Here is a 22,716-nt window from a genome sequence, read left to right as displayed (position 1 = left end):
GTTTTTGCATTTTAAGGATACAAATTCAATTATTTCTTGACTTATTCCTAATAAAAAATTGGCATTTTTTTTATGAACTACTCGCTTGATTGCACAGATACTTGTTATACATATGGACGTCTGAGATTTGTAACCAGATAATTATAAATTTGTATATTGTATGAAGTTTATTTTCACTGAATAATACTTCAGCAAAAATCAATTTCAAGCGGGCTGTAACATTCTCAGTAGTTAGTTTTAATTAAACTGTATGAAAACACAGTATATTTTTGTATTGTCATTATTGTCTAAATTTGTGACTGATATATAATATCCAAACTGTCAGTAGTGAGTAACCAATCCTTGCAAAGCCTCAGAGTTTACTTCTCAAAATAGAAAATCAATTTGGTCACAAATATTTTGAGCCCTCCAAAAATCAAGAAATTTGGGTAGACTTGTTTAGCTTCAGACGAAAATGAACATTATTAACAAGTCGTACCAAATGTGGAGTTACACAAGGAACAAGACTACTTACGATACGTAACTGAAAAAAACAAATTTTTATTGATATACGAATGTATTACTAGTAAACATGAACAGTTAAAAAAAAATATATATATTATATATATATACGGTATGTGCTTCTTTACTTCTTTACAAAACATGAACTGTACTTATCACAAGCATCACAGACCAGTGTTTTCCCCTAGGAAAATGCTTTTAATGTTTTGACCTTTGACATTAAAAGTATAATCTAAAACATGCTCCTGAGAGAACATTGTCTGATGAGGGTGTTAAGTGTAAATAAATATGGCCAACAAATTGCCATTAGTAACTCGCAAATAAAGTTGGCAGTATTGGTTGATAACACCAACTACTGAAAAGTATCTTATAAAAAAAACAACAGAAAACATAATAGATCAACATAATCAAAAATAATGAACTCTGTATTCATTAATTAACTAGGGCGCCATACAATGCATTTTCACATTTTTAAATCCATGTAATAATAAGCCACAATTTTCTTTATTTTACCGAATAAGCAAATATAGAGCATATATTATGATAATAAATAATACGCAAATAACTGAAAAATAAATTCTGTCTGGGTGTTGATTGCTAAGCTTTACATGGATTCTAAAATGTGAAAGAAAAAAAATGCCCATACCTCTTTTTAGTATTGGAAATTAAAACAATATTATATAAAAAATTAATCCTGAAAGAAATTTCAGGTTCTGACATGATGATAATAATTAATAATCATTAAACTACTTAATGCAAAATACGCATACTATAAACAAATACATATAATAATACGTTATGTGATCACAGTTTATAATCCACGTCCATATCCCCACAGTCGCCTTGCCAACTGCATGTCTTTCTGCATGATGGTGACTCTGCCAGTGTGAAGTGCTATCAAGTTAGTGTCTTCAAATAAAGATACCAGAGTTGCCTCAGAAGCCTTGAACAAAACAAAAACGCAGATTTAGAAACAAACTTGATTAACACATCGCCATCTAACGCTGTTACATACAAATTCATTTAGCAGCAATCATCAGTAGATATGGGTTCGTTTGTTGACGTACCCAAGTGGTCAAACAGCTCTGTTTGCATATCACATACTACAGGGTGAAGTGTATGGACATGCCTGTCGATGAATTTTGATACTATGTAAGGAAACAGCAAAGCAATTTACCGCTCTGACACTATATAAATAGATATATGTTGACTCATGCCCTGGACAGGCCTCCATGTATTGTCACTGATTACACACTGAACGTCACCAGTAAAACACCAATTTTGTAAGTGGAGTTCTCCATGCATTGTTATTAAATTTTCTAATGATCGATACGCCTGATGCAGGGAGAGATCTCCAGGTATCATTGATGATTTAAAGCTGAGCATAGCTCCAGTAATTACCACTGATTCAGTAAGCAAAGAACGTCTAAAAAATTGTCACGTTTCCTCTGTTTGCTTGCAATGGCAACACTTCTCAACCACCAACATAGAATTCTAGTTTCAGGACTTCATGGATATTGATATACCGTATTACCCCGGGCACGCGCCCCTCCCTGGGCAAGCGCCCACCCCTTGTTTTCACAAAAGTTACATGTTGGGGACATCCTCGGTTAAACGCCCAGGGTGATTATTAGCCAAGAACGGGGTCAACAATAAAGTTTTATTTGTCAAAAACGAACGCGTTCGATTTATTTAAATAGTGTGTTTGTTATGGTAGTTCTCTTTTTGGATTGTGTGGTGGCCCTGAAAAGGGCCGCTTTATTTGTGTTTTTACGTAAAAACTCATTGGAACTTAACGACGTAAGATCAACCACGCAGCATGGGGCGCACACGTTCTGCTTTCTCTTCATTCACGATGAATCCAATATTGCAACGATCCATACCTTGGTGAGTGGTTTGAAGCACTTAGCCTTGGTTTTAAAATGTAGTATTTCGCTGACTGAGAATCCACAACGGGAGCTAGCACTTTTGAGACATCGCGTGGTAAACTTGCTACCTTCTTTCCATCCTTCATCACAGCTATGGCATTACGGTCATGTGGATTATTTTTCTGTCGTTGAAGAAAAAACATTTTGCCGACCTCAAGTCTATTACGATAACCATAAAGAGGCATGCCGACGATGGCAACTTGTTGCATCATCGTTATTTTTGTAATTTTGTCACGTGTGTGGGTGCGCGAATAAATCATGTTAATGAGGTAGACCAGAGTTTATTTTCAGTCTGTTTTTTATGTATCGCCATTTGGATATGTTTATGTATTCACAATAGTTTGTAAACATTTCACATCAGTAATAAAAGGTTTATTTGTTTCATTACCCTATCTGCTATTCTTCAGTAATTACGATGCGATGTATCAATACGTGCGTGAACAAAATTATGCTAATGAGGTCATCGTCATCTTGGATTACAAGCGGTAGTTTTTCCCGGCCATTTCGACTTGCATGCACTGATCACGGTTACTAAAAAAGTAACCGTGCATTGATTACAATACTTACCATACTTTGTAGCCAATTTCAGTGAGTAATACAACTTCATTCGCTGACATAGAACATGTTTTATTTTTGAAATTCGACCCCGTGTCTTAGTGTTGCCACAGTTCTTGACCGAGTGCTCATTTGTTTATTGAAACCTCGCATAAATCAAGAAATAAGTATGTGTACAAAGTGTACGAAGGCATTCCTTTATTTGACCTTATCATACGATCACAAAAACAACTTTTTAAAATCTTTTTTTGGGTGGTCCTCGGGTAAGCGCCCACCCCCATTTTTTCCCGATTTTGTATGTTCAGGCCCCTGGGCGCGTGCCTGGGGTAATACGATAATATATATAGTATAGCATATTTTATTTGACACAAAATAATGCATGGAAAATGCATTATGGCCAATATACATTACTTTATAAACACACAAACAAATAACAAATAAACAAACACTGTAAAAATATAAAATAAATGTTAGAAAAAATGTATATATGATGAAGCAAATGAAATCTAAAAGTACTCCAAAGTCAAGCTGTTGAGTCTACTTGGGAGCAGAAGCCAAGACGATTTACTCAGGACTGATTCACTGTGACCGATGGATTGAAACAATGAGCCATGCTTTAGTTCCGGTGATCTCCCACAATTTGGTGGTGTTGTGTAATTTACTCAAGGCCACTTCACTTTATTTTAGGAGAACTTTCTAAATTTGATTTCAGACTTCTGATAGATAAGATTACTCATGAACAAAATACAAAGCCCCTATGCATCTTACAGGTGTCGGTGAGATGTTGTCTACGTTAATATCCCTGCATATTTTACAACTTAGATTGCAGAAGGCTGTAGTGAACATTCAAAAAATTTGGTTGCCCTTGGAAAAGAGATCTCGCCATGCATGTGCAAGATTTGTATCAATAAACAGTGATTTCCCACAATGCACTCTGCCAGTGGCATGTATGAATATAGCTTTGGTCTGGTAATGACCGACTTTTTAGAGTTAGGCCAGATTTTTTTTCTTCCTTGTTTCTCGAGTTTTTATAAGGCAATTTTTTTGAGGAGGGCGGAAAAAATAATAAAATTAATTCTTTTTTTCCATTAGATTTGTGTGATTCTCAAAGAATTGTAAGTGAGATCATTGATCGGAGAGAAGAAATGAAAAATTTTTTTTATTCCATGTATAACGTTGTTTCTCATCTGCACAAGACTTCGATACTTTGATCATGATACTCCCACGAAAATGCAACTTTGATTTGTTATGCGGCAGGCGGTAAACAAATTAAGATAAAAATAATATTTTTTTAGCATTTTTTTGCGCTTACAAGTCGGCGGGCGCGAGAAATTACGCTGAAATAAAATGTTATTTTATTTCCTTTTTCGGCTCCTGTTCATTCGGCGGGCTCGCATAACAAGGGATAATAAAAGTCTGGGTTTACCTAGTGACGCAACAAGTCATTATTAATATCTTTCCATTAATTATTCACTGATTTTTAATTTTGCTATTTTCGTTGAGCAGTGAAATTTGTTTAAATTCAATCCATGTGAACTTGTAGAAAAACAACAGAACTCATTGTTTCCCTGCCAAGTTTGTGAACTTGAAAAAAACCCAACGAAATTGCTCAAAACATCAAAATAGTGAAAATATATAGTTTGACTGTATAGGAGTAATATCTCACACTGCACATACATGCAGGGATTGAAATAAAACAATTTCCCTGCATGCACAGTGTGCATGTTGAATTTGAAATTTACCTGCACTAACTTGTTGTGAAATGCACCACTTTTAAAGTTTAAATAAAATTGACGGGTTCTCGATTGATGCGATCATGAATAAATTTGCTTTTTTTGTGAGTTGTCTCACAATGTTGGTTGAACTTAATTTAGGCATAATGAATAATGAGAAAATGTTGTGTTAATTTCTACATGCACAGCATGCACATAATATTTCAAGTTTACTTCCACTAGCTAATAATCTATGTGCATAGTGCAGTGTGCACCAGGGTATTTTGACCCCTGACATGGCTTGACGACCAGCCCCTTTACATACGCTGTGTACTACGCGTAAACAATAGAACATGTCATACAAATATGATATAGTTAATCAGCTGTATCTCTTTATCTCTGTGTGCTTACCTCCTGTAATGCCATAATGGCAGGTGATAGCCAGTTATAGGATAATCCACCAGCCACTTGCATAGCAACCTCACGGACCTTGAAATAAAGAGCAACAAGTAATTATTAGACACATGGTTCCTGTCGGTATTTGGATACATGACACAAAATAAACAAGCAGCCTCTCGGCTGAGATAGCTCCGCTGTTAGCAATGCACATTTCAATTAAAGAACAGAAGATATCATTAGAAAATGAACATTATGCATAGTATCAATGCTATGGGACTTGCTGTTTTCAACAAGAATTCAAAAATATCATTTTTCACCATAAATGATTGTGGTTTTTAACAAGAAGTCGAAAATATCACTTTTTACCAAAAATGACAAAAATATTCACCAAAATTAGAGAATTAAAGATATCATTACAAAATGAACAAATCTTAGAAAGGTCCACATGTAGTACCTATATATGTAGTATCAAAGCAATTGGACTTGCGGTTTTTAACAAGAAGTTGAAAATATCACTTTTTACCAAAAATGACAAAAATATTCACCAAAATTAGAAAATTAAAGATATCATTACAAAATGAACAATCTGAGAGAGGTCCACATGTAGTACCTATATATGTAATATCAAAGCAATTGCACTTGCGTTTTTTAACAAGAAGTCAAAAATATCACTTTTTACTAAAAATGACAACAATATTCATTAAAATTAGAGAATTGAAGATATTATTACAAAATGAACAAATCTGAGAGAGATCCACATGTAATACCTATATATATATACCTATATATGTAATATAAAAGCAATTGGACTTGCGGTTTTTAACAAGAAATCGAAAAAATATCACTTTTTACCAAAAATGACAAAAATATTCACCAAAATTAGAGAATTGAAGATATGATCATGAAATGAACAAATCCGAGAGAGGTCTACCCAAGGTACATATACACCATATATCAAGGCATTCAGGCTCGTAGTTTTCAAGAAGTTGAAAAAGTAAAACATTGACACGAACGACGACGGACAATCACTCATATGATAAGCTCTGCTCGACAAAGTCGACAGCGGAGCTAAAAAAAGAAATAATGTCAAAGGAATTTGGCATGCACATGAAAGCATTCTTTCCTTTGTACAAAAGGTAAAGCATTTTTCAATGGCATAGTCCCTGTCTGTACAATAAACACAAGATATATATGTGACCTAATGTCAATGTGTGATGTATGTGTAAAGTTTTTGGTCCAGCCATTTATGAGATATGGCTCTGTGAAAATGTATTTGTTTACAAAAGATAACCACCAGTCAGCCATTTTGGATTTGATGGTAACAAAAATGCATGATGTATGTTGGTTTGATATGATGTCTGGGTCCAGGCATCTCAAATATATGGATCAGGAACTGCATTCTTTGAAACAAAACGGCCTTCAATCAGCCATTTTGAATCAAATCACAAAACCAACTGATGTGCATCAGTTTCAGAAACTTGAATCACGGAAAGTTGGAAATAACTCATATATGAAGTAAAAAAAAATTAAAATTATTCCAAATAGACAGCTGGAGACTAATGTCTGCTACTTGAGATGCACAATGTGACAACAATGTGATCGACAGTCTTTATGTTTACAATACTCACAGAAATCTTTTATTCAAACAAAAAAGAACACATTTTGACTGTACATCTTTGGTTTGCAGTTTGATTTATTCCAGAGCACCTGTGCAACAAATCTACTTTAAACCTGATTTTTAAAGAAATCAAGAACTAGTTAATTTATTCAAATTAGGTGATCATTATGTATCAAGCTTCATTTAACAATTTAATTGTTATTGAGATATTTATGCAAATAAGACAGTTAACATAAACAGATTACAATAAAAAATTAACAGGTTAATTAAAGTGATTAATTATGCAAATTAGGTTAATTATAACTAACTATTTTGCAAATTATATATAATTAGCATGCATGGATTCCAACCCAAACTAATAAGATCTGTGTATTGTTTCAAAGCACTCAAACGTTTCTTTAAAATCCAATGTTTGGTACTTGAAATATATCAATTAAAGAATAAAACAATCATCCTGCATTATGTAATTAATATGCCTGGATTTTAATCTGAAACTAATCAGGTCTCAGGTCAGAAAAAGACTCCCATTTTGTGCTTCGCACACAAGAGTAAAAAATCATTAAAAATAATGATTTCATGTGCATAGGTATACCCTTTATCTGGTCGCTGCACCATTCTTTGAAGAAATCATTAAAAAACTGAGAAAAAACAAAATGGCTACTGGTCAGCTGAAAATTAACTAATTATGCTAATAAGGTAATTAATATGCACAAACATTTACCCCAAAACTAATCAAGAGTCTGCACAGTCCTTAAATAACTATGTACTAAGTGTCATTGAAATGTGATGATTACTACTTGAAATATCAAAAGCTGAAATTTAATTAATTATGCAAATTAGGTAATTAATATCTACTGATATTACCCAAAAAACTATCAGGTCTGTGCAGTGTCCTATGACATCTATGTATCAAGTTTTATTGAAATGTGATGATTAGTACTTGAGATATCAGTAGAAAAGCCAATACTGTGGAATACTTTATTTTCGCTGGAATTAATTTTCGCTGAAAAGGCTTTTAGGGCGTTTTGTATGGAATTTATTTTCACTGATTTTTGATAAATTTAATGTGAAACATAGGAAAAAAAGTATATTCGCTGGATTTTATTTTCACTGAATCATCCCTTCAGCGAAAATAGCGAAAATAAATTCCAAGCGAAAATAAAGTATTCTACAGTAATTGATTAATCATTATGCAAATTAGGTAATTAATATTGCAGAGATTTTTACCCAAAACTAATCAAATATGCGCATTAGTTAAGAGCATCTGTGTGCCAATTTTCATCAAAATCCAATGAGTGGTTCTTTAGATATCAGTGGAACACTAATGGAACAGCTAAACATCAGCTAATTATCATGCAAATTAGGTAATTAATATGCACAGATTTTTACCAAATTCTAATCAAATCTGCGCATTGGCCCAGAGCATCTATGCACCAAGTTTCATTAAAAATCAATGTATGGTTCTTGAGATATCAGTGGAACAGACACACACACACACACACTTGTATTGCTATATGTTCCGAGGACTTCATTGGATTAACTTTTAATATAGTTGAATTAACGTTTAATATAGTTGCGATATGAACTCGATTAAAACGCGTTCCTATATAGGGTTGCGTTTTAATTGGAGTTTAATTAAACTCAATTACAATGCAATACAATGGAGAATTGCATTTTAATTAAGTTTAATTAAACAAGAGTTGAATATCCCGTGACTGAACATAGAAATGTTTGCGAAGCTTAGGTTTAGTATCGGGGTAAGGTATGGTATAATTATATTAATATTAATATAACGTGAACCATACCTTCCCCCGATACTAAACCTAAGCTACGCAAAACGAATTAATAATCGAATTAACTATTAATAAATTATGTTTTCCGAGGACTATGAAAAAGGTCCTCGGAAGGTGTGTATGTCCTCGGAAGTAGCTATATATCTGTATTTTTGTCCTGGCAACATATAGCAATCCAAGTACACACACACAGACACACTAACTGCAAAGACTTTTTGTGCTTCGCACACGGGAGTCAAAAACAAATTGTGATGTGAGTATGAGTGTTTGGTTTCTGTAGATGCAATAAAAAACAAACTTATCACAAATGCAAATGGTAGTTTTCGTAATAAAAGATTGCCAGACTGTGTGTTTGGTATGCTCTCTGTAGATGCAAAAAAAAAAAAAAAAAACTTACCACAAATGCAAACGGTAGTTTCTGTAATAAAAGATTGCCGGACTTCTGAAATTTCTTTATTTCCATTAATGCTCTTCTCGTTGGACGATATCTGTAACGTCTTTTAGCTGTACAAAAGGATCAGATAAAAAAGACAAAAAAGCGGTCATTGACACGACGATGCAACAGAACTTGAAACTAATGCACTAAACAGATTTCAATCAAAAATTAACAAGTTAATTAAAGTGATTATTTATGCAAATTAGATTAATTATAACTAACAATTTTGCAAATTAAATATAACAAGTCATTGTCAATGACACGTCCCCGTTCCGTTCATATTTGAGTGACATATACATTCAAAGCAGATCATGACCGAAATGCACCTGCATATGTACAACACATTATGCTAAATCTGAACAAAATCCATCCATGCATGACCGAGATCCGGTTCTGGAATTGTGAAAATATGTGATTTTTATGCATTTTCGGCCTTAAAATGGCCATCATTCCGCTATTGTTAAGCAGATCATGAAACAAATGCACATATCTATTTGTGACATGATGTACCATGTGTGTGTGAAGTTTGAACTTGATCAATCCAGACATGTGTTGGATACGAATCCAGAACTGAATTCTTTAACAAAATGGCCGCCAGTTGGCCATTTCGAACTTGATCCGAAAAAAAAAAAGACGTGCATCAAGGTCCTATTATGTTTAATGTATGTACCAAATTTGAACAAAATCCATCCATGCATAACTGAGATACGGGTCCGGAATGGTGAAAATGTGCGATTTCAATGCATTTTCGGCCTTAAAGCGGCCCCCATTTGGCTATCGTTAATGAGATCATGAAACAAATGCACATACATATTTGTGACATGATGTACCTTGTGTGTGTGAAGTTTGAACTTGATCAATCCAGACATGTCTCGGATACGGATCCAGAACTGAATTCTTTAAAACAAAATGGCCGCCAGTCGGCTATTTCGAACTTGATCCGGAAAAAAAATGACGTGCATCAAGGTCCTATTATGTTTAATGTATGTACCAAATTTGAATGAAATCCGTCCATGCATAACTGAGATCCGGGTCCGGAATGGTGAAAATGTGCGATTTCAATGCATTTTCGGCCTTAAAGCGGCCGCCATTTGGCTATCGTTAATGAGATCATGAAACAAATACATACATATTTGTGACATGATGTACCTTGTGTGTGTGAAGTTTGAACTTGATCAATCCAGACATGTCTCGGATACGGATCCAGAACTGAATTCTTTAAAACAAAATGGCCGCCAGTCGGCTATTTCGAACTTGATCCGAAAAAAAAAAATGACGTGCATCAAGGTCCTATTATGTTTAATGTATGTACCAAATTTGAATGAAATCCGTCCATGCATAACTGAGATCCGGGTCCGGAATGGTGAAAATGTGCGATTTCAATGCATTTTCGGCCTTAAAGCGGCCGCCATTTGGCTATCGTTAATGAGATCATGAAACAAATGCACATACATATTTGTGACATGATGTACCTTGTGTGTGTGAAGTTTGAACTTGATCAATCCAAGCATGTCTCAGATACGGATCCAGAACTGAATTCTTTAAAACAAAATGGCCGCCAGTCGGCCATTTCGAACCCGATCCAAAAAAAAAAATGACGTGCATCAAGGTCCTATTATGTTTAATGTATGTACCAAATTTGAACAAAATCCGTCCATGCATAACTGAGATCCGGGTCCGGAATGGTGAAAATGTGCGATTTTGATGCATTTTCGGCCTTAAAATGGCCGCTATTCGGCTATCGTTAATCGGATCATGAAAAAAATGCATGTGCATATGTCCCATATAAGGTGTGATGTATGAGTGAAGTTTGAACTTAATCGGTCCATGCATGTTCGAGATACAGGTGATCACGGACGCACGGACGGACGGACGGACGCACACAGGGCAAAACATAAGTCCCCGTTTTCGGACTGCGTCCGAACGGGGACTAATAAACATGCATGGATTTCAACCCAAACTAATAAGAGGTCATTGACACGACGATGCAATAGTTAACAAAAATTACGGTAGTAGACCATTTTGAATCAGAACTTGAAACTAATGCATGTCAATGAAGTGTTAAAGAGATAAAGCCATCACAGAACAACAATATAATATATTCTGATGACTTATCAAACCAGCAGTGGAGCTGTTACAAAGCCTATTGTCAGGGTTAATTGCCAACCAGTTTTAAGTAATACTGTATGTATTCTCTTGTTGTGTATATTTTATTTATTTAAATTGTTTTACTTGTTTATTAAATACATAAGGATATCCAATATTTCATTAATGTATGGTGTTTAACCTAAGTGTTGATTAACATTAATTCAAGTGTTGGTTAACATTAACTAACCAATAAATGTTTCTGTTTCCTTAATAATCCTCCACCAGTTTTGAAGGAATTAAAATTATTCTTTTGTATTGTATTCTGGTTTATTATATATAAAAATGAAAAATAAATAAACATATAATTTTTTCATTCTCTGAAAGGGATGTTTCTGTGGCAGAGACCTTTTGTGTTTAAATAACAAAAGTCTGGGTCATAGAATGACATTAAAAATTATATTTAGATCCTAGACATTCTAAAGATTATAATACTTGGAATGAAGTGGAAGCAAAAATACCTCAATAATAGTTAGATTAATAACAAGCCAGCCAATCTGCTCCTCTCAAAAAACATACATGTTTTTGGCTGTTGCCATGGTAGGACATGAACAAGAAGTTAAAGTCAGTTTATTACTAAAACCGGGCCTGTATACAAAGTTCGCAAAAAAACAAACACATTCAGCCTTTAGAAGTCACTTTACTTTATGAATAGCATGTATTCTGCTGTTACAATTATTATTTTTGACCGTTTTCGGTTGTATTTTCTAGATTGTTTAATCGAACGCAGCATTTACAGGTCATTTAAAGTTCATAGTTGCATTGGGATTACGTTGATACAGTGTAACAATGTCGACGCTGGTGATCTCCTGTCTGTGCGCAAATTAGTGAAAATAAATAGCATGATCATTTGAACACTGCTAATACAAGACTTGTGCATAATACATGTGGGACGAAAGTATTCAAAAATCAGTTTTTGGCTGTTGCCATGGCAGTAGCGGGCCAGGATTGTTTTCCGATTTGTGGCGGTATGACCTGCCCTGCCAAGTATGAATCGGCCCAGCCAAAAAAAATCTCAGAAGAGTTAAAAAACCATTACTGGTAAAAAAGTTACCCCAATCTCTCGATAATGAAAAAAACAAATAGTAACTTTGTGCCCACACTCAAGCTGAGTAGAATAAGCTATGTCCAAGCTTTTTAATCTAGAATTCTAGGGCGAGATGCATTTGGCCCCGAAAGTATTCAAAAAATCATTTTTTTGGCTGTTGCCATGCCAACGATGGACCAGGATTTTTTAAAGATTTTTTCCATCTAACTAGAAGATGTGACCTGTCTGCCAAGTTTGAGCCCAAAGCTACATGCTGTTGCTATGGCAATGGTGGGCCAGATTTTTTTTTACAGATTTTACCTACTAACTAGAGTGAAGTTGTGATCTGCCTGCCAAGTTTGAGCCAAATTGGCTCAGCAAAAAAAAAATCACAGAAGAATTAATACGTGAAAACACTAGAAATCACACACACAGACACACACACAAAAGTGATTTTACGGGCAATCCTAGCGGAACGGATAGCCAATAGTAGCCTTCAGCACAGCTCTTTAGCACAAACTAAGATGTCTAATACTTTAGCCTGCGCTAGGAAAATGTGCATGAATGCTTAGCACAAGCTAAGAAATAATAAGTATGGATTAAATCTAGTCTGTTTTTCCAGATCCCTAGCATGGGCTAATGAAGTGTGCAAACGCTTAAACTCCAAAATGCTATTGTATTCAATGTTCATTTAGACGATTTACTATTAAATTCATAAATATTCATTTTGGTATGCCATTTCTGACATGACAATCAACATGAGGACATCAAGAGATATTGCTCTCGAAAAAAAAATGAACCGACGATGAGAATCTGTGCTACTTCCCGAGTAACTATAGTTAAAATGACTGAAGATTTTTGTATATTTTTAACATTGGGCATTCTATAGCTATGCTAACCACTGTTCCCTACCGGGCGTGAATGCATGTGGGTCTATCCGATATGCAAAGATATGATATTAGCTTAAATCCTAGCCCATACTTCATGCGGCGTGAACACTGCTTGTACATGTTGTCTCACTTTTCTTTCAATTGTATTTATGTAGTCCAGTCTGATACAAAGTACAAATAATTGTTTCTATTTTAATATTCCTGCAGGAGTGTTACATCTTTAAAAGGGATCCCCTCAATCACATGGATTGCACCATGTGCTGATTGGCATTTTGCATACATTAGCCGCCATTTTAAACTCGTGATTTTTACTTGTTGCGGCAAGTTTCGACCGAAAACAACAACATTTATACATCAAAAGCCGAACCAGATGAGTGTAATCCTTAGAGTACATATTCATGCCCCCGTAGAAATGTATTTAAAATCACAGCTTGATCTCCAAACATCGCAAATGACACATTTGGCAGCTTGGTTCGGATTAGCATACTAATTTTGATAGCTATCTTGCCCCTATTTATAGTATCGATTCCCCTTTAAGAGTTATAAGTATATGTGCTACTTTTATTCATTAAATGCCTGGTGAATACATAAAATAGATATCAGCAATTACAAACTTGAATCATTTTGTTCATCTGACACCAGTCATGGGCACATGCAGAAATGTATGTATCATGTACTCTTGTGACTATAGAAATAAATATTTGCATCTGGTAGTTTATATGAATAAAACTGAGTCTTTGGTTGGTTTATAATTGAGTCAACACAATACTGTTATTTAGAAATAGGTATATAAATAACAAAAATTGGCTATAGTTTCAGAGATAGTGGCAACACAGGCACAGATCTAGAAGCAGTACCTACACACGAATTGGTGACGTCATAAAATACATGACCTTCAATCGGGGTCGTTTCCTCGGTATATACGAATTGGTATATACAAATTACAATAAAGATACTTAAGACATTACACATAAGGTAAAACAAATCACGTGACAATATAATGATAATAACGGTAATAAATCCTAGCTTAACAGTTGAACAGAACGCTCATATAGTCAGTCGGGTGATGCCGAGGGTCACGAACTGTGTTGCAAAATGGCCGTGTGGTTGAAACTGGGTCATGGCGTGACGGGTGAGGAAGACATCATTAAACACTCAAAATCACAATAAAACGGGGAAGTGGTTGCATATTACGGCGTAGCTAACATGGAAAATAAAAAAACGCCCAATACAAACGACATGGGTTCGAATCACACTAGATACACACTCACCAGAACCGAAGCAATCAGAAACCAGCAATCGTTTTGGCTTTTCCGTTCAACTCATCGGAACACTGGAGTACAGTTAGAAAAATGAACACCACTTAACGACCAACGTCGTGGCGTGGTACACAAGCGTGCCATCAAAATAAAACAAAATCAGCTTGAAAAGACAGTGGGTTCGAGTCCCGCTCAGAGCTACCGTAAAAACGTAAATCAAATAAACTGAAATCTTTCAAACCGTAAACAAGTAAACAAAGAACGTCGCAAAAAAATAATAAACCTCACAAAACTCCACCATACAAAACTGAATGAATAAATAATAAAATAACTAACGTCTTAAACTGGACGACGCGCAATTTGTTCAACAGTTTCCAGATTGTGACATGAGATGAGCAAGACCCAAGTCAAGGTAAGTTTTGTTAAAGTGTCGATGGCGTTCCCTATATTACGAAAACAATTCAGGCAACAGACGAATATCTTCTGTGGTGTTGTGGAATTTATACCGTGTCTGCGGAATTGTTGATTGAGGGTTCGAAGCCAGCAGTTAACATTTTGTTAGAAAGTTTCACAATTAAATCAAATATCCAATGATACCAGTATATTTATTTCATTATTTTAACAACTTGCAATGGTGGAAGTTGGTCAAACACGAGTTCTTACACCTAAATAAGTATCAAATATTTGTCGACACATTTATTCTCTCAACCTTGTAGAGGTGGAAATTAATTAAACAACAGGTATTTACTCACAAATATAATGGTCAATATTTGTCCATACAATCATTCTGTCAATTTAAGAACTTGTAATAGTTGGAATTAATCAAATGAGAGTTGTCTACACCAAAATAAGTTTCAAATACTTGTCCATACATTTATTCTCTCAATTTAACAACTTGTAATGGTGTAAAATAATTAAACGAGAGTTGTCTACACCAAAATAAGTCTAAAATATTTGTCCGCACATTTATTCTCTCAATTTAACAACTTGTAATGGTGTAAAATAATTAAACGAGAGCTGTCTACACCAAAATAAGTCTAAAATATTTGTCCGCACATTTATTCTCTTAATTTAACAACTTGTAATGGTGTAAAATAATTAAACGAGAGCTGTCTACACCAAAATAAGTCTAAAATATTTGTCCATACATTTATTCTCTCACGTTAACAACTTGTAATGGTGTAAAATAATTAAACGAGAGTTGTCTACACCAAAATAAGTCTAAAATATTTGTCCGCACATTTATTCTCTCAATTTAACAACTTGTAATGGTGTAAAATAATTAAACGAGAGCTGTCTACACCAAAATAAGTCTAAAATATTTGTCCGCACATTTATTCTCTTAATTTAACAACTTGTAATGGTGTAAAATAATTAAACGAGAGCTGTCTACACCAAAATAAGTCTAAAATATTTGTCCATACATTTATTCTCTCAATTTAACAACTTGTAATGGTGTAAAATAATTAAACGAGAGTTGTCTACACCAAAATAAGTCTAAAATATTTGTCCGCACATTTATTCTCTCAATTTAACAACTTGTAATGGTGTAAAATAATTAAACGAGAGCTGTCTACACCAAAATAAGTCTAAAATATTTGTCCGCACATTTATTCTCTTAATTTAACAACTTGTAATGGTGTAAAATAATTAAACGAGAGCTGTCTACACCAAAATAAGTCTAAAATATTTGTCCATACATTTATTCTCTCAATTTAACAACTTGTAATGGTGTAAAATAATTAAACGAGAGTTGTCTACACCAAAATAAGTCTAAAATATTTGTCCGCACATTTATTCTCTCAATTTAACAACTTGTAATGGTGTAAAATAATTAAACGAGAGCTGTCTACACCAAAATAAGTCTAAAATATTTGTCCGCACATTTATTCTCTTAATTTAACAACTTGTAATGGTGTAAAATAATTAAACGAGAGCTGTCTACACCAAAATAAGTCTAAAATATTTGTCCATACATTTATTCTCTCACGTTAACAACTTGTAATGGTGTAAAATAATTAAACGAGAGTTGTCTACACCAAAATAAGTCTAAAATATTTGTCCGCACATTTATTCTCTCAATTTAACAACTTGTAATGGTGTAAAATAATTAAACGATAGCTGTCTACACCAAAATAAGTCTAAAATATTTGTCCGTACATTTATTCTCTCAATTTAACAACTTGTAATTGTGGGAATTAATCAAATGAGAGCTGTCTACACCAAAATAAGTCTAAAATATTTGTCCGCACACTTATTCTCTCAATTTAACATTTTGTAATGATGTAAAATAATTAAACGAGAGCTGTCTACACCAAAATAAGTCTAAAATATTTGTCCATACATTTATTCTCTCAATTTAACAACTTGGAATTGTGTAAAATAATTAAACGAGAGCTGTCTACACCAAAATAAGTCTAAAATATTTGTCCGCACATTTATTCTTTCAATTTAACAACCTGTAATTGTGGGAATTAATCAAACGTGAGTTGTTTACATCAAACTAAGTATTTAATATTTGTTGAGACATTTATTCTCTCAATTTAACAACTTGTAATGGTGTAAAATAATTAAACGAGAGTTGTCTACACCAAAATTAATCTCAAATATTTGTCCACACATTTATTGTCACAATTTAACCACTTGTTAATAGTGGAAATTATTTAAACGCGACTTGTTTAATCAGTTGACATCAATGCAACTTACCCGCAGACAGTGCACAACAGAGTATCATTATTGAGCAATTATAAACAGGAAGTGTCTTGGCATTAGGGTTAGGGTTGGGTCAGGTATGGGCAACGGAATTATTAACAGGAACGTGTCTTGACATTAGGGTTAGGGTCGGGTCAGGTATGGGCAACGCAAATGGCAAACACCCAATTGGCAAGATGTACACTAACGGGTTATGGCATGCATATAGTTTACACAAGTAAAAACACAAAATTGGCAATTTTTTGGACAATTGTAACTCAATAATAGAAATATGTTGTATTTCTATATATATACACACTATATAGTCTTATCAAATGCAAACACATCCAGTTAATCCATTGTGGTCTTGTGGGTCAGTTCTCTACATAGTGATCAGGAGGACCTGGGTTCAATTCCCTTGCCTGCCTATCTTTTTCTCGCAAACACCATTTGGCAATAAAGCTAAATATGACAACAAATTATTTAATTTGCATGACCACCACATAGCTCAGTTGATTTGTACTATGACAGCAATGTGAGCGATCGCTGGTTCGAATCCAGTATGTTTAGTTAGATTTTTGAATGCTAGTGAAGACAGTGCTCCTATGAATAGGACTTAAATCCTAACTCCTGTGTGAAGACACTCGTGGTACAGTGGACAAGACAGTGCGCTGGGAACTAAAAGATCGCAAGTTCGAATCACGGATTGGACACTCCTACAAAAGACATGAAAGACGTTAAAAACATAAACAGCGGATTCAAAAACTCAAGTCAGGAAAACAGAACACAAGAATACTACCCCACGTGGAAGCCAGCCGAAGTCGTCGAAGAACGAACACAGTCGAAGAACGAACACAGTTGACAGCTGTAGGTCACGTGCAACAACAGACACGAGAGCATAGCTGCTCTCCAAATGGGTCCCTTCTTTTGTATTGACCCCCTAAGGATTGCTAATCCCCCTTTCTAACTCTTCCCCCAAAAATAATATATCGCCCCTTTTAAAATGTATTGAGCCACAAATTAATGAATATTCATGAGCACAGAAACTGCTACGTCATGAATAAATTAGCATAATTTTAAAAAATTTGCATAAAGTGTAGGTACTCCTTCTGGAGCTCTGCAGCAACACACCACACCCCTACCTAATTAAAGGGCGGTGGTCGCTTCACACACATGTGCGCAATACTAGTATATACAGGTCTCATATAAACAAAGACTGTTGCGCAGATTACGAGTACAAACTAAGACATTACTAAGCTTTATATAGGTGTTATTTTAGGTGATTGGAAGGTATCGAGGGAGTCACCAGTAATTAGTGAAAGTCGCGCCAATGTCAAACCTCATACCTGTGATTTCCATTGCATTGTGAGAAAATCAGTGTTCTTCAACACAAATGTCACACATGCGCAGCGCGACGACCACCGCCCTCTTTTCTACCTCCACGGTACAAGATATTTCATTTGGAACGTACACAATACAGAGCTTGAGTAAAGTCCAAAAAACAAAGCAAAAAGAAATAACAATACAAAACAAATAACTAAATAACTAAACTAAAATAATTTCATAATCTGAAAAGTATAAGAGACAACGCCCCCCCCGGTCACACATCCAAGTTTTTCAAAAACAAATACTTGTACATGTGAAGACAAAATACAACGCCGCCATTTGAAACACCAAGGACTCTACAGAGTCGTTGAACACACTGTTTTTGAGCATACTCACGTGAATGAGGACTTCTACGACTTTTATGTATAACTCGTGGGGAGTCGGGCGATGATATTGATTCGCTACTGGACACATGCGGAGCAATTCTTTTAGGAGTCGATGATTTTCGTTTTTTTCCTCCTTTCGGGGTTGCTGTTTTCCTCTGTCTATCTTGTTGTTTTCGCACCATCTTGGTTCAGTCGATCAGTGCACGAGTAATAGAAAGATTCACGCGTGTGTGTACCCTAATATGATGCGCGATCACAAAAAGACCAAATTTGGCGTCGTAACATTCCTGCAGCTGATTAGCTGGAATTATTGCTACTCTCGCTGCTGTGACAACGAGCTTTCAGGTGGCGCCAGCAGGCAACCAATCATGATACAAGCTTTCTTTTTATCACTAAGAAATCTGTACCCAGAAATAAAATTGATACAGAGCTTTGGAAATGCATACGTTACAAGTAAAATACTGTATAAAAAAATTGAAGAGGGCGAAACATTTCATAGATATTATAGTATATACTAGCAGTATTTTCTATACTAAAAAAAGTCATTTGTCATATCAAGAGCTGTATTGAATGAAAAAAAAAATACAGAACCGAAAATAACCGATCATCAATACGTGCCCATTTACTGTTTTAGTACCCACTACATGTATAGAACTCGGCCCTGCCTGCTGGAGGTAAAACAACTTTACCGGTATGCAGAGACAACATGAGACAGGGGGTGTTGCTGTGTCGTGGTCGTCTCACAGTCGCAAAATGTGTTCTTCACCCCTTTGAGTATTTGGACATGGCAACTTGAATCAACCGATGCACAAATACGGTGACTGCTCGTACTCGTATGCCAGATTTAATTGTGTAGCCTGTATATTTTAATTTATTGTGGGCTATTCTTCTTCCCGAATTGATATCCCCATTTTTTTCTACCCCTGACACGTGATTATTCATTACGATCGGAGTTTTGTTTTTACAGAGGCAGACACAGGTCTTCTAATTAAAAATAGTAAAGAAAAAAAAAGTTATACTGAATTTGTCAGTAAACATAAGCTTTACAGCGGGCCGAGGGATAATTGAAACTGGTATGCGGTGACAGTGTGGAGGTGAAACTGGAAGCTTCCAGGAAAGATTGACTGGGCGATGAGTGTTATGGCAAGTACAGGCAATGGGATTATGCCATTATGCGAGAAATTGAACGCAACACTAACAAGCTACTATTATTAATATAATCAATTGACAACAACACAACAAACTACCAATCAAAGGAATTTACATTTATCATTTCTTGTTAATATTCATTCACAGTTTTATGTTCGTATCATATTCTTCCAAGTGTTACACGGCAATGGATGTTACCTACAAAGCAATGGAATAGTCCTACTACCCCCCTCGTCCCTCGTGGCCACACATCAAAGGCATACCGCGTCCGGTGTTTAGATGAACGACTAGTATCACGTAAGTGAGTATGCAACTGTATTGCTAGACTGTCGACAGTTCTCGGGCCTAATAAAAAATCACTTATTTTCAAACGCCGTTGGCGTGTTAACGAAATCAAGAGGGGGGCAAGGGGTAGCTGCCACAGTTTTACGGGAAACAAAAAGGGCTTTTTACAATTTACAAGGAAAAAAAAGACGTTTTTACAGTTTACAGTGAAAATTGAAATATGCAGTGAATTGTGTCATCTAGTCGTTTCCCTGGATTATTCTTTACAATTTTTTTTATTTGGATGTAAATTCTTGTACGTACCGAGAAAAATGACACATTTTTACAGTGTACGAAAACAATATATGATTGATTACGTTGTACGTCTAGCCTGTGATTACAGAATTACGGAATTTATTTTTTCAATTTACGTTGTATGAACAAAAATATTGCAATTACGTTGAACGGAAATAACCCTTGCCCCCCCCCCTCTTTCAAGCGAGGGCCGCGAGGCCTTAGAGACTGTTATAAGGTCTCAAAATGCCCAGCAAGAACCAATGAAATTTTTTAAATATTATTTTTCTCAGGTGCTCCCTGTTTGAGGGCGTAATCACCTGGGTCAGAGGTGAGACCAACATGTGGTCTTTTGTTTACTACTTAGCGGCTGTGTACCTGTGGGTTTATTCTGTGTGTTAATGGATGTTCTAATCTTGGTGTTTTTCCAGTGATTTCTCTTGGTGCAATCCAAATACAGTAGGTGTGTCTTGTTTACTTAAGATTTGCAAGAGTTTGAGCTGGCCAACATGTTAGTTTTTTTCATATGGTTGATTACTGGCATGTTGATTTCCCATTTTTGAGCCATATTTTCAACTTTCTTCGTCATTTTCATATAGCAATCTCGTCATATGTTAACATTGTCGTCTATGGAAATTCAATTAGTGGTATGAGCCCTTATAGCATGTGAACGCCCTCATGCGGCATTACGTGAAAATTGCCCGGTGACGTTCCTGTTGAGACTTATCACTCAAACTACTACTACTTCCTGTTTATTAGTGACCCGTTTCGCTCATGATTAACCAATCATGAGCGATCGGTTGATCGGTGTATGACGTAGTTTGAGTGACAAGTCTCAGCAGGACCGTCACGGGGGCAATTTCCACGTAATGCCGCATGAGGGCGTTTAAGTGATATACCAGTCTCCCGGGCCTTAATTACGGTCCTCGCTTGAAAAATGCCTTCGGCATTTCGTTATAACGCCTACGGCGTTTGAAAATAAGTGACTCTTTATATAGGCGCGAGAACTGTCGACAGTCTACTTTATTGCGTCTACAACGGTCACTGGAGTATCTATGAAAGTGTCTGGTGATGTTGCAAAGTCTCTCAGTAATTACCTACCTGGTGCGCGAGTTAGGTGTATGTAAATATCTTTCGCCCGCTGTAATTATTTTTCTCTCAAATTGGTTTTAAAATTTGTCTCCAAATTCAAAGCTTTTATATTACTTTGATATTAAGGTTAAGAGGAATTTTGGACGTTCTTCATAACTTTATAGTTAACCACGTCGTGAAAGCAGTGCGTTTACTATAATAGGAAATGTGTCATACACGACAGAAAAAAAAAGTTATAAGTGAGCCATATCTGGTCGTTATTACCGACATTTTTACAATTGTAATGAAAGTTATTGAGCAATGAACGAAGCGTATTATTGATGAAATGGTATACTAATAAAGCAATACAAGACATCTTGCAACGTGATTATGAGTCTTGTTCGCTTGTTCCGTAATTTATTGTCGCGAGCAATAAAAGTTACACGTATTGTGTACTTGTAACATAGAGCTATTAGTAATTACATATATACTAACACGTGGCACTTCAAGTGTTATAAGTAAATTGGCGAATAAATATATACACGCCGTATTAGAAATACACAGTTATTGTAATCCGTGACACCTGGCGGCCATTCATTTTTACTTGTGTGTATCAAATAAACAATATGGAATTATTGCAAAACATCATGTTTCATCTTTGAAATTTACACTTAAGACTATTAAATATATCCATATTTAACGATTCAAGTAATAAAGCCATAGCGGTTTTATTCCATTTTAAATTACCCTATATCTGCCCTACATACTGTGGCCATCATGATTCATCACAGTTAAACTTTCAAAATACGAGCTTAATGTATTAAATTGGACTGAGGGTGTACTACGTGACGACAAATTGGAATATTGGAGTCAAATTTCATTATTGCATTATTTCATCTGGGTCTTGACCTGTTTTCAAGATAAAACAAAAAAAAAAAACCTGCGATATTTGATACAAGGTCGAATAGCCATACCCGGCCCTTTGACATGGAAATATTCTCGGCGGGGTAACCGGACAGAGACCCAAGCCAGCCAGTTTAAGTAGAATGTCATTTAAGCCTCGCCTCTAATATTACGGCGCTTTCTATTGGTTGGAGGTTGAAAAGTGTTGACATGACTTGAACTTACACTGGACGAAACAGCCCACGGAACAGGAAATGCCGCGGCAAGATCATACAGTGATACGCGCTGTACTCGTTACACTGGTTTTATATATTGTCTTTTGTAGCTAATAAAATGAATACAATGTCACAACATTACGTGCACAACAGT

General features: G+C 35.3%; 1 protein-coding gene across 1 annotated transcript; it reads right to left on the bottom strand.

The window, feature by feature from the left end:
• Window positions 1–1,312: 1,312 nt before the first annotated feature.
• On the bottom strand, window positions 1,313–18,956 carry LOC146733753 (histone H3-like centromeric protein A). The gene is made up of 4 exons (XM_085490936.1): window positions 18,677–18,956; window positions 8,904–9,010; window positions 5,108–5,185; window positions 1,313–1,444 (listed from the first exon to the last, which is right to left on the bottom strand). The coding sequence occupies exons 1-4, from the start codon at window positions 18,846–18,848 to the stop codon at window positions 1,313–1,315; spliced, it is 489 nt and encodes a 162-aa protein (XP_085347062.1). The 5' UTR covers window positions 18,849–18,956.
• Window positions 18,957–22,716: the final 3,760 nt, after the last annotated feature.

The sequence above is a fragment of the Saccoglossus kowalevskii genome, chromosome 16 (genome assembly GCF_978046115.1).
Source record: "Saccoglossus kowalevskii chromosome 16, keSacKowa6.1, whole genome shotgun sequence".
In the NCBI taxonomy this organism is placed as follows: Eukaryota; Metazoa; Hemichordata; class Enteropneusta; family Harrimaniidae; genus Saccoglossus; species Saccoglossus kowalevskii.
Note: the sequence above shows the minus strand (reverse complement) of the source record. Positions and strands in the feature narration are given on the sequence as shown.